This window comes from Microcebus murinus, chromosome 1, assembly GCF_040939455.1.
Source record: "Microcebus murinus isolate Inina chromosome 1, M.murinus_Inina_mat1.0, whole genome shotgun sequence".
NCBI lineage: Eukaryota > Metazoa > Chordata > Mammalia > Primates > Cheirogaleidae > Microcebus > Microcebus murinus.
Window position 1 is genome coordinate 153,055,662 of NC_134104.1, and position 12,897 is coordinate 153,068,558.

The 12,897-nt window shown below is 43.2% G+C and overlaps 2 protein-coding genes across 11 annotated transcripts in view; one reads left to right on the forward strand and one right to left on the reverse strand.

Moving 5' to 3' along the window:
- KIF9 (kinesin family member 9) overlaps window positions 1–4,271 on the reverse strand; it is a 49,275-nt gene extending 45,004 nt beyond the window's left edge. For 2 of the 9 annotated variants that reach the window (XM_012771085.3, XM_012771080.3), the window contains exons 1-2: window positions 3,975–4,271; window positions 2,772–3,014 (exon numbers count right to left, since the gene is read on the reverse strand). In XM_012771085.3, coding sequence (XP_012626539.2) covers window positions 2,772–2,958 — 187 coding nt within the window. In that variant the 5' untranslated portion in view covers window positions 2,959–3,014; window positions 3,975–4,271. The other 7 variants (XM_012771084.3, XM_012771083.3, XM_076007089.1 and 4 more) reach the window with 7 other exon arrangements.
- Window positions 4,272–4,312: 41 nt separating this feature from the next.
- The window catches only part of KLHL18 (kelch like family member 18), a 52,867-nt gene continuing 44,282 nt past the window's right edge, over window positions 4,313–12,897 (forward strand). For both annotated transcript variants that reach the window (XM_076007099.1, XM_012771095.3), the window contains exon 1: window positions 4,313–4,593. In XM_076007099.1, the coding sequence (XP_075863214.1) occupies window positions 4,465–4,593 (129 nt within the window). In that variant the 5' untranslated portion in view covers window positions 4,313–4,464. The remainder of the gene's footprint in view (window positions 4,594–12,897) is intronic.

Sequence of the window (12,897 nt, forward strand, 5' to 3'; positions counted from 1 at the left end):
TTGTATTGGGCCAGGCACGGTGGCTCACACCTGTAATCCTAGCATTCTGGGAGGCCGAGGCGGGCGGATTCCTCTAGGTCAAGAGTTCGAAACCAGCCTAAGCAAGAGCAAGACCCCGTCTCTACTATAAATAGAAACAAATTAATTGGCCAACTAATATATATAGAAAAAATTAGCCGGGCATGGTGGCGCATGCCTGTAGTCCCAGCTATTCGGGAAGCTGAGGCAGCAGGATTGCTTGAGCCCAGGAGTTTGAGGTCGCTGTGAGCTAGGCTAATGCCATGGCACTCACTCTAGCCATGGGCAGAGTTTGTTGCCCTCTAGCCTGGGCAACAAAGCAAGACTCTGTCTCAAAAAAAAAAAAATTAATTGCACAACACCCTAAATGATAACAAAAAAATTTCATGTTTTATTACATATTAGTATCATTGATCAAATCACACTAGGCTTTCTCCTGGGAGTGCTTGTGTAAAAATATTAACTACTAATTAGACAGTAAAGTTTGATTCTAATATTAACAAAAAGTGAGAAGCAAAGAGGGTTATTAAATAGAGGTGATAAATGCACTGATTTTTATTGCTTTAAGGGTGACTTAAAACTTAGCTCTTCAGGTGCCTCATTTTATACATTGATGATAAAGGATTAAATATTGAGAGAAAAGCCAAGAACTCTAGGGAAAGCTAAGTAAAAATCTATCTGTAGTCATCAGTAATTGTGTTAAATCTAGTTAAGTAATATTAGAAAACAAGATCAAAGTCTATGAAATATACTAAATAATTTGTTCAAAACGATTGGGCAAATTAACATAATGCAGATTTGTTTGTTTTGTTTTGTTTGCGACAGGGTCTTTCTCTGCTGCTCAGGCTGGACTGCAGTGGCATGATCATAGCTCACTGTAACCTTGAACTTCTGGGCTCAAGCGATCTTCCTGTCTCAGTCTCCCAATAGCTAGGATGATAGGTATGTGCCACCACACCCAGCTAATTTTTATATTTTTTGTAGAGATGAGATCTCACTATGCTGCCCAGGCTGGTCTTGAACTCCTGGGCTCAAGCAATCCTCTTGCCTTGGCCTCTCAAAGTGCTAGGATTGCAGGCGTAAGCCACTGCACCTGCCTTAACATTTGTTAAAAACTAACTTTAAGACCTTTATGATAAAAAAAAATCATGCATTACAGCAATTTCTTCTTTTAATTAAATTATTTTGCTTTTATAAAAAGCATACTAAATAAACAAAGAACAGTAACATTTTACATGTAATTATCTGAGAAGTTCAATGAGTGTTAGCTAACAAAAATTACTTCAGGTTTTTAAAGTATTCACATCCTTCCACATTTCCAGACACAACTTGTGACCATTTGATTTCCTCTCACAATTATATCAACTATCATTAAGTGGTATTAAGTATCTCTATAGGAGCAAGTTAGACTTTTTTTTTTTTTTTTTAAAGAGACGGGGTCCTTGTAATCCTAGCACTCTGGGAGGCCAAGGCAGGCGGATCACTTGAGGTCAGGAGTTTGAGACCAGCCTGAGTAAGAGTGAGACCCCGTCTCTACTAAAAAAATAGAAAGAAATTAGCTGGAGGACTAAAAATATATATAGAAAAAATTAGCCGGACATGGTGGCACATGCCTGTAGTCCCAGCTACTAGGGAGGCTGAGGCAGAAGGATCGCCTGAGCATAGGAGTTTGAGGTTGCTGTGAGCTAGGCTGATGCCACAGCACTCTAGCCCAGGCAAAAGTGAGACTTTGTCTCAAAAAAAAAAGAGACAGGGTCTTGCTCTTGCTCAGGCTGGTGTTGAACTCCTGAGCTCAACTTATCCTCCCAACTCGACCTCCCAAAGTGCTAGGATTACAGGCTTGAGCCACCATACCCGGCCTATAAGAGCAAGTTAAATAGAGACAGGTCCTGCCCTTTCAGCTAAGTTTCAATGATGTGGATGAAACAAAACTCTGGACACCTGTTACAAGCCCTTCAGATGTCAAATTAAATAAGTAAATATGGCACTTACATATTTGTCTATTGTAGAGTGTGTGTACATTTCACACTTTCCTCAAGTCATTGTTTCATGGAAGTTTTTTCCTAGCCACTATAGGATCATTCAGACCTTTTGATTTTTAGGAAATGAATATGAAAGATACTGGGGTGAGCAAGGATAATAGCTTGTCCAATTTAAGTCCTAAATTTTTGCCTGAAAAATTTAGCTCTAGAAATAACCACAAACAGCTCTAACATGACTCCCACACTGAAGAAAACATCTCATCTACAAGTTCATTTTGATCTATGTTGTTGGGAAGTTGAGACTAGAGGGAAGTGTGTTTTGATGCACATTCAATTTCTAAAGCTCTGGGAACGGCTTCTCACACCAGCCTTCAAGGCCCATCCTCCTGCCTGAAGAAATTCAGATGCCACCCAGGGTGCCGCTGAAATGGACCATGAAGAAAAGAGGGAGCTCTGGAAGCATGTGTCCAAGCCTCCCTCCCTAAAGTTCCCACACATCAACAGAGTAGTACAGACCAGATCAAAGGATTGCCCTCCCTCCTGAGCCTGCCTCTTCTTTGTCCTACAATTTGCCAACATGCACATGCAGTCACTACATCTGTACTAACATCCCAAGTCCTTCTCCTGCTTACACCATGGCTCCAAACATGCCAGGAACCATATCCACCTGCAATAAGCCTTCCCTAAGAACCACATCCCTCCTGTGAGCCTGCTATTCAGAAGCGCCTCAACACCCAGACATTTGGGGACCCCATGCCATTTTGCACTTACTGAAATACTGCTTGTTACCGTTTTTATGCCGCTTCATGTGAGTGGGTTTCGGCTCCCAAATTAAATTACAAGCTGCTTGAGGACAAGGACTGTGCCTTTTATCTCTTTTGAATCCACCCACAATGTCCAGAACAATGCCCAGCACATAGCAGATGCTCAAGAAATGGTGGTTGGTGTTGATGGTCATGGCTGGAAGTCAGAGGGCAGCTGAATCTCCATATGTGGGTCCATCTTCAGTCACTACTGAGAGAGTCCCAAGGGGCATATGATGTCACTCCCCTCCCTCACCACCTCCAACCCCAGAGGCCACAGCCCTTCCAGGAGGACACCTGGTTTCCAGGCCTAAGAAGTCATGTTCAGTCCCTCATCACGCCCTCCCTTTTAGTAGAGTCTTTCTCCCTCAAGGCCTTATGGGGAAGGCCTGTCTATTTTGGGAACCACCCTTAAATATTTGTAACAAAGTGAGTCTCTGAGAGGCCCCCGGTTTCCTCACTTTAGGAGTGGAAATGAACAGAATTGCCACCAAGCAATCTTCAAAGCTCGACAAGAGGGGGAGCATCTGGTGGTACAGTAAGCACCAGGTGGGTCCCTAACTTCCAGCTCTCCTGCCCAGACCAGGGGTTCTCAAGGGGAACCCTTACAGTTACTGCAACGGCAGCAGCAGCACCTGAACCCAAAAATATAGGGTCCAGCTGTACTTGGCCTTGGGCTGAACACAAGTCTAAGATCTTAGCAAACTAGCCTTTTTCTTTTTTCTCACCCAATGCGCTGGACCCCTGTATGGAGCCTGGGCGGCAGTGGGCCATGAGCTCATTCCCGTCCCTCTCTGGAGATGTTTCTTCATCTGTAAAGCGAAGGGCTCGGACTGGTGATCCTGAAGCCCCCTCCAGTTCGAAAACTGACGAGTACAGAAGAGTCCGGACGATTTCTGCCCCCTTGCCTCAAACCCCCCGTGTCCTGGGCGCGACGTGGGGCCCTCGTCGGGTCAAGGAACATTAGCTCCAAAGACCTCAAGTTGCGGCCAGGCTGAAAAGGCCTCCGCAACGTCCCTCTCCTACGCCTGGGTTTAGCAGAGGAGCGAGCCAAGCCGGGAACTCCCGGATAGAGCGGTTGTTCGGGCCCCAGCCACCGTCAGCGCCTGGGCGCACACCCTTCTCAGGTCTCTCTTCTCCCCAACCCCACCGGCGCACGGCCCCTGCTCACCCTCGCGAGGCAGTGGAGCTCCCAGAGCGCGACAGCCTCAACTGCAGATACCCAAGCCCAGCACGCGACCTGGATTTCTCCACGCAAGGCAGCCAGGCTGTGTACAAAGTCGCCATAGCAACGGGGCGCTTCCGGGGATTCCGGAAGTGTCAGGGGTGGCGGAAACGAAGTCCGAGGTCCTAAGTCTAGGATACGGGTAAGGTCATGGTAGAATAGAGAAGATGAGAGATGGGGCCTATTAATGTGGACAGACTGCAGCAGCTGCATCGCGGAGCCAAGGTCGGGGTAGCGAGGAAAAGAAGGCTGCGTGCGAACCAGGAAGCAGGGCAGCGGGGCTTCCGGCATAGAGGCGTTTGCCACTACGGCGGCCGCGCAGGCCCATCCTATTCCAGCTCCGCGCTCTGAGCGGCTGTCGGCGTGCTCCCTCGCCCCGCCTTGGTTAGTGTGGAGCCGGCCGGCCAGGCCTGCGCAGTTGCGGCGGCCGGGGAAGATGGTGGAGGACGGCGCGGAGGAGCTGGAGGACCTGGTGCACTTCTCGGTGTCCGAGTTGCCTAGTCGCGGCTACGGCGTCATGGAGGAGATCCGGCGGCAGGGCAAACTGTGCGACGTGACGCTCAAGGTACCGCGGGATCGGCGGCAGCTGCGGACTGAAGAAAAAGGGGCCAAGCGGGGAGAAAAGAGAGGCGGGGGACCGGGAAAAGGAGGTCGAGCAGGGAGAAGGGTAGAGGGAAGAGGCTGGAGAGGGACTAAGTAAGAGAGGGTGATTGGGCCGAGTGGAGAGGAGGAGAGGAACCATCTTTCAGCCCTTGGAAGGAAAGGTTGAGAGGTGCGCCGCTTAGGCCCTTGGAGTGGGAGACATTGGGGTGCCCGCGTCCTTTTTCTGTCTCACAGAAAAGAGAAAATTGACTTACAGCCCCTCTATGGAGGAAGGGGCGGTGGCTGGCTCCACATTCTGATGCACCCCTGAAGCATCTTCTCTTGTCATCGTAGACATTTCTTTGTGGCCCTCGAAGTTGGCTGTGCTGTTGTAGAGCAGAAGGTTTCTCTTTAGGAGTCATTGCCTGCCCTTGATTGTTAGATTACTATTTTGTCTTTCAAGAGATTATAAATTTGATCTAGGAAATTTTTGAGGTGGGAAGCTACTCTGTCTCACACTGGAAGGCACCAACCATTACCACTACGACAAAGTTCCCAGAGGCTGGGCTGACGGGCTGTGTGGGGAGAGGGATGCTGACATCAAGAGGAGGTTTCTTAACCAGCAGCATTCTGGTCACAAGAGCCAGCCTTCCTCCTATGCTTTGGGTCCTTTCCTACCAGAGAGGCAAGCTGTGTTGCTGAGCCATGTGCTCCAGTTGGAGAGATGATGCTGCAAGTGGTGTTCCCTGTTGGGCTCTGGCTGGAAGGCTCTCAGCGTGTGTGAGTGATCCCCTGTTTAAGAAAAAAAAAAGCGCTATTCAGAGATCTGTTTGCTCTTCTAATTTTTACGTGGTTAAGGAAACTTTTCTTTTTCCACATATTTGAGTCACACCTCTGGAGGTGGTAGAGTAGGATGGTTAAGAGTGTGGCTTTGGAGACAGGAGGATTTGGATTAAAATCCGAGTTGTAACCTTGAGCAAATTACTTAATCTCTCTAAGCCTCGGTTTTCCAAAGGTAAAAATAGTGATGATTCCTAATTAGCAGTATTAGTGTGAGGGTTAAATGAGAAAATTTGCGGTATTCTTTGCATTATATTTGGCAAAATTTTTTCATCACTCTAGATGCCTCCTGATGGAGGTTGGTTTTCTAGGAAAGGAGTGAAATGGTCCGAGAAGGGACAGGGTCTTCTCTAATGGCTGAGGAGTACCAAGAAGATTGAGAAGGAGGCAGAGGAAGTAAAAATAAATGAGAAGTTTTTGTCAACAGTGATTATATGGTGGAGATGTTGATGCCACTAAAAGAAAGATCTGGTTGTGGTGGTAACACTTGGTTTGTGAAGAGATTGGTGAAAAGCAGTAATAGGGGAGAATTTTTGGATTAAGATTTAGTCTGTAAGGGTGAGTCAGGGAAAGCTTGTAAGACAGAAGATAAAAGGACATGGTAGAGTCACAGATACTTCTACATAAATTAAAGTATGATAGTACATTTTGCCTCTGCATCTGATACAAGTACAGAATATAGCAAACTTGAAGCAGAAAAATGCTTTTTTGATTTTTCCACTAAGCTGTTTTTTGTTCATTCAAAAGGACAAGTAAATTATCTGACATAGTTCAACTGAGAGGGTCCAGTTTGAATTGTTGTGTTAGTTTCAAGGATCTGGGACATAAGGACCAGTATAAAGGCCTAAGCTAGAGCTGGACAGGACTGTAGATAGCATTTATTTCATTGGTTTTGAAACTATTCTTTATAGCCTGAGGAGTAGCTCTATAGCAATGTGATGGTGGGGGCCAGGCAAAAGGCAAGGAAACCAGGCTCTGTCACATCTCCCTACCCCCACCAGAGCTGCTCTGTGAAATCTGTTTTGGTCTCTCCCTTTCTTGATAGAGATATTAAATATCTGGTGATTCCAGTCTGTTTTTCAAATAAAAAGGCACTGGAAAGCTGGTTGCAAGCTTTTTGGTGTGTGATGGTTTATAGTGGGCCTCCCTGTAGGGCAGTGATTCTCAAACTTTAGCAGGCTTTAGAATCACCTGGTGGCCTTGTGAAAATATTGGTTGTTGGGCCTCACCCCAGAATTTCTGATTTATTAGGTCTGGCCTGGGCCCAAGAATTTACATTTCTGACAGGTTCCCTAGTGATACTACTCCAAGTGGGGAACTACACTCTGAGAGCCATGGCTGTAGGGTGATGGGCCTATCCTTTTCATGGGATATGTTCAGAGTCCATAGAGCTTCCTTCAGGCTTCTTCCTAGGTTGTATAAGTCTGGCTGTTATTCTGGGGACCTTATAGTGGGAAGGGATTGGGGGCTCTCCCTTCTGTATGCAGAGACTTTCACTTAATCCTTCTGAATGGTGCTACGTATCATGTCTTCAGTGTTGCCCTGGTTATCCAAGTCTAGAGTCTCTAGTTCATCCTGTGCAAAAAGTAAACCTTCAGTTTTCTGCTAGGGCAGTGATGGAGCAGTTGCTTGCCTGGGGAGGGGACCAGTACTTTTCTGTTTTCAGCTCCTCCTCATGTTGGCATCTTCTGAGGAAACAGGTGCCTCTGATGGTTGAATTTTGGAGGGGGTTCTGCAGTGTCCTGCCATCTGCAGCACTCAGTATTCTGTATCTAGGTCAGTTATTACTCATTTGTTTTTCATCTTCTAAAATTTTGTTGACTCTTCCTAATCTGTCTCTCTCTGCTTCTTTCCTTCGGAGGTTTGCTGTTCCTGGATCATTGGTCTGAGAAGGAGTATTACACAAATTCTGGAGTCAGACTGCTGGTTTTGCATTCTGGTTCTGCCACTGATTAGCTGTGAAAACTTGAGCAACTTCCTTAAGCACTGGTGATTCATTTTCTTCATCTGTAAAATGGGGTTCATCACCTTCTTGAGTGTTAAGGATTCTATTAGTTAATATACTTCAAATAATCATGTAGTAAATGCTTAGTAAGTAGAATATATAAAGAATAAATAATAATTTAATGGGGTTTTTAGAAGGCGTGGAGATAAATGCATGCATTCAACCTGCCATTTTGAATTTGCTTTAGCTTCTGATGAAATTTAGATGATTTTATTTATTGATTGATTGATTGAAACAAGATCTTGCTCTGTTGTCTGAGCTAGGGTACCTTGATGTGACCATAGCTCACTGCAGCCTTGAACTCAAGCGATCCTCCTTTCTTGACCTCCCAAAGTGCTAGGATTATAGGCATGCGACACCATGCCTGGCTGGATGATTTTAAATGAACAAAATGTTTATTGCCTTAAAAGAGTTTGAAAACACCTGCTCTGCTTAAATAGCTTGCATTTTATAGATGGGGACCCAATCCCAAAAGGGGAAGGGACTTGTCCAAGCTCACAGATTGAATTAGGTATAACTAGGACTATATTCCTAGTCTCCATATGCAGGTGTTCAGATGTTCTTTCATGTTCTCCTGTTGCTTACCTCTTCTGTCACTGGCAGTAACTGAACTGATTTCAGCTGCTACCATATGAATTTACTTCAGGTCTACTGTGCTCATCCTTAACAACATGTCATCTTTTCTATCTTTCGGAGTTTTAGGGATAGTGTGGAAGTGAGTATTAGTAGGCATACCACATTCTCAAAATTCACTGCCAACACTTGAATCTAGACTTAATTTCCTTTTTGGAAATATTTGAAATTTAAATTCCCTGAGAGGCTGCTGGATAGTTAGGTAGAGATATGACAGAAAAGAATAATATATTAGCTTTTTTAAAAAGTCATATTCTCTATCATTGGTGACTTGGACCTATTATCAGAAAAAGTCTGTGGTCCTTTTCTTTGTAAATCACTTTATTTTATTTATTTTATTTTTTTTAAGGACGAGGTTCCGGAGCCCTGAGAGGGGAGCCCCAGAAGTCGCCCTTGTAAATCACTTTATATTAAAGGTTAGGAGAATAGTAGTACAAGACTTCTTGGCAACCAATGGCATAAGACTTGGTCTGGGTAGAAAGGTTTGCATTCATGGAGGCTCTCATGCCCTCTTCTCAATGGTTGGTTTCATCTCCTTTCCTCTGAGCTGCCAGGAACCCAAGGCTCAGGCAGTGTCGTCATGTTAATCTGGGTCCATCCAGTTGAGCAGACTCCTCAGATTTAATGAGTGTTCTTACTCATAAGATCTGGAGCCACCAGGTTCCTATATTTCTATTCTCCCTTCACCTCACATAATCATTTTCTTTTTCTATATTTATGAGAGCAGAATGGGGTCACCAAAGCTGTATATTACAGACCTATAAACTTAGAGGAGAGTGGCCTTCCTTATGTATACACATACACTGTTTTGCAACCACTGATAAATGGTTTCTAAAAGATCTGTTGTCATCAGTCTTCTCAGCATTTTCCCAAGGCCCCCACTGAGATTTTTTACCTGGATCTGAGAATTTAACCTTTAGAAGAAATGTTTCTTCCATAGGTAAAAGGCACAGTATTAGAATATTTCCTTTTGACCCACTAAATGCACACTCACAATTTTCACTGAATCTGGCTTTGAGAGCTATACGTTGGAGTCTGGAATCTTGCCCAATTTGTTGTCACCACTGGCATTGTGATGACAGAGTAGGTGGAGGAGGATGTCAGGAAATGAAGTAAGGACTTGTTGTTGCATGCTGTTTGTATGTTATGTTATGTGTAGTGAGTAACACAGGGATAATTATAGAGCTAGAATAATCATATTTAAAGGAGCTGTAGAGGTTCTCTATCAAAGCCATTTCTTTTACAGATTAAAAAAACCCTCAGGCTTAGAGCTATTAAGGGATTTGCCCAAGGCACAAAGCTATATTAGTTGAGATCTAACACAGCTGTTTATTGGTAGAAGCGATGCTTTTACATCCTGTGTCAGATTACTCACCTGCCCTGCTGATGGTATGAAACAGAATAGGGAACAAGCCATCTTCAGTCATTTTTGAGCATGGAGCGCAGTGATATGAATGTCCAGATGTAACACCACTGTTCTATTTCAAGAGAGAAGGAAGATGCAGGCTTCCTCACCTAGTCTTCTAGACATATGAATTCTTGACTCTTTGATTTTGAAATGACATAATATTAGAAAACTTGTGTATCTGAGTATTGCTCATTCCTAGGGTTTTCTGTTGACTTTTTTCAGATAGTTGGGTTCATCTTCAGCCTTTTCTCTTTTTAATGAGCAATTAGAACTGAGAAAAAGAATATGTTCCTTTAGGGGCAGAGTTCTTGAGATATGAATTTCATATTCATCAAAAATTCAGTTTTGATCTCTTTTTTGTTCAAGTTATGTTGTAGGTAATGCTGTTAAATTTGGACACCAACTAGATGAGAGAGCTTGATGCTGCGTGACATGAGTGGGAAAAGAGAGTTGGAGGTACAGCCTGGAAAATCTCTTACCAGCCAAGCAACATTCATTGGGTTCACTCTGAGGCTCTGGAGCTTGGTCGGCTATCTGACTAGGTGAATTTAAGAAGCCTATGTTTGGGGATGTTTCTTACCGCAGACAGTTTTTTTATTATTTTGTACATGAGACACCATTGTTTGCACCTTGGCCCCTGCCTTAGCTGGTAGGCTGGTTGATAGAAAATGAAACCACACTGTTTTTCTAAAAGCGTGTTTCTATCCCTTCCTAAATTACAAGCATAGTGTCTACCTTTCTACTTTAGACTTGTTGAGTGTTAGCACTCTTGTTGCCTCTTTGGCATGGAACCAGCTAGCTTCTGTGAAGTTAGCTTAGGAAGACCTTATGAAGAATATTCAAATAGCTGATTTTATCACCACTTGTTTCCAGTTGGGGACAAAATGGAGTGAACTAAAGTGTGTGAACTAGGAGTTGGCAAACATTTTCTATAAAGGACTTGATAGTAAATATTTTAGGATTTGTGGATAATAATGGTTTTAGTTGCAACTACTCTGTGATGTTGTAGTGCAAAAGCAGCCATATGTAATACATAAACAAATGGGTGTGACTATGTTCCAATTACACTTTACCTATACACACAAGCATGAACTAAATCCCTTGGCTATAGTTTACTGACCTCTGTCATATACTGATACAGCGTTTGTAAAATTTGGGGTTTGTGGAGTAGGTAACAATTCTTTTATTGCCCCGATGTATACTCCTGTGGTTTCAACACAGTATCTAGGAATTGGGAGCATCTCTTGTTAAAGAGTACAGATGAACCTGAAGTGAAGAACTTTTTTTCCAGCTTATTGCAGGTGATCATGGGACTGTGCTGGCTGGTAAATGAATAACTGACATAGGAGAAGTTACTGTTAAATTTTGCATCTCATCTTGTAGCTCTGCTGGAACTTGAAGCAGAATGTTTCCAAAGTGTTAACTAAAGACACTATGTTCCCTTTCTGTCTCAGTTGAAGCTGAGGATGCTTAGCTGCCTGCAAAATGGCAGGCCAGAGGAGACAGTGTTGGCTTCTATGTTCCAGTTGAACATATGTTTTCTGTTCAGGTTCTTGAAAATAAGGGTCAGACTTTGGGCTTCACCAGGCAAAGTAGAGGATCAGTAGTTCAAATATGACCCAATATAGTGGTATGTGTGGGCAGAGTGTGCTGAATATCTGATCAGAACACAAAAATGCTTTTCAAAAAAATAAGCTCAAGAACAGATACTTGTACACCCATGTTCATAGCAGCATTATTCACAATAGTCAAAAGGTAGAAGCAACCCAAGGATCCATCAGTGGATGAATGGATAAACAGAATATGGCATATACATACAGTGGAATATTATGTAGCCTTAAAAAGAAAGGAAATTCTTCTATAACATGGATGAACCTTGAAGACATATGCTACGTGACATAAGCCATAAGTCATATAAGTGTTAAAGGGACAAATGTTGTATGTTTCTACTTATGTGAGGTCCCAAGAGTAATCAAAATCATAAAGACCAAAAGTAAAATGGTGTTTGCCAGAGGCTGGGAAGAAGGGGGATTGGAAGTTACTGTTTAATGGGTGCAGAGTTTCAGTTTGTGAAAATGAAAAAGTTCTGGAGATGGTTAGTGGTAATGGTTGTAGAACAATGTAAATGTATTGAATGCCACACAACTGTACACTTAAAAATGATTGAAATGGTAAGTTTTATGTTATTTGTATTTTATCACAATAAAAAAGAGAGCGATAATAAGCTCAAGAAAACTTATCAGGTGGGCAAGTGAGGTTCCTTATAGTGCTTTGTGACTCTATAGGCACTAAAAACAGAATTTATCTCTGTTTCCCAACCTATTGATCAGAAACATTTGATACTAAGGAATTATCTTTCCTACACTATTTTTTGTAGTATGCTGCCTCAGCTGTTAAGAGCCAAATTGTATTAGCTCAGCCCTGTAGCTGCTCTTCAAATGGTTCCTTAAAAGGAATGCTTCTAAGAGATACATATTCAAGTGATGTGTACATGATGTGAGCTTATTTTTCCTGTGTTTTATAAAATCTAAATGTCCTGTAACCTTGATGGAGCCATCCTGAGGACCAGCAAAACACTCTGTGCTAACATTTCTTTCTCTTCTCTTCTCTTCTCTTCTCTTCTCTTCTCTTCTCTTCTCTTCTCTTCTCTTCTCTTCTCTTCTCTTCTCTTCTCTTCTCTTCTCTTCTCTTCTCTTTTTCTTTTCTTTTCTTTTTTGAGATAGAGTCTCACTGTGTTGCCTGAGCTAGACTGCCGTGGCGTCAGCTTAGCTCACAGCAACCTAACTCCTGGGCTCAAGCGATCCTCCTGCCTCAGCTTCCTGAATAGCTGGGACTACAGGCATGTGCCACCATGCCCGGCTAATTTTTTCTATATATTTTTAGTTGTCTAATTAATTTCTTTCTATTTTTAGTAGAGACAGGTCTCGCTCTTGCTCAGGCTGGTCTTGAACTCCTGACCTCGAGTGATCCTCCCACCTTGGCCTCCCAGAGTGCTAGGATTATAGGCGTGAGCCACCATGCCCGGCCTGTGCTAGCGTTTCTTCCAAGTAAAGGTGCATTGGCATAGTCTACAAATAACTAATAGCTTTTGAATCTATATCTCTACCCCTTATTTTGCTCTCAGTTGGTAGACCTGCATTTCCATTTGTCCTATGGATCCTCAATTTTGTCCAAGATGAATCCTCTTGCCCTTCTAAACCATCCCTTCTTTTGTTTCCTTTGCGGAATGATGGCACACTGTCCATCTAGTCATGCATGATTGAAACTCTGGAATTATCTTTGGACCACCCTCTCTTTTATGTGTATTTTGTGGCACTTATCACAGTAGCAATTACATAATTATTTATGGTATTGTAACGCCATGAGAGTGTGTGACTGAATTATTTATTGAGATGTCTACA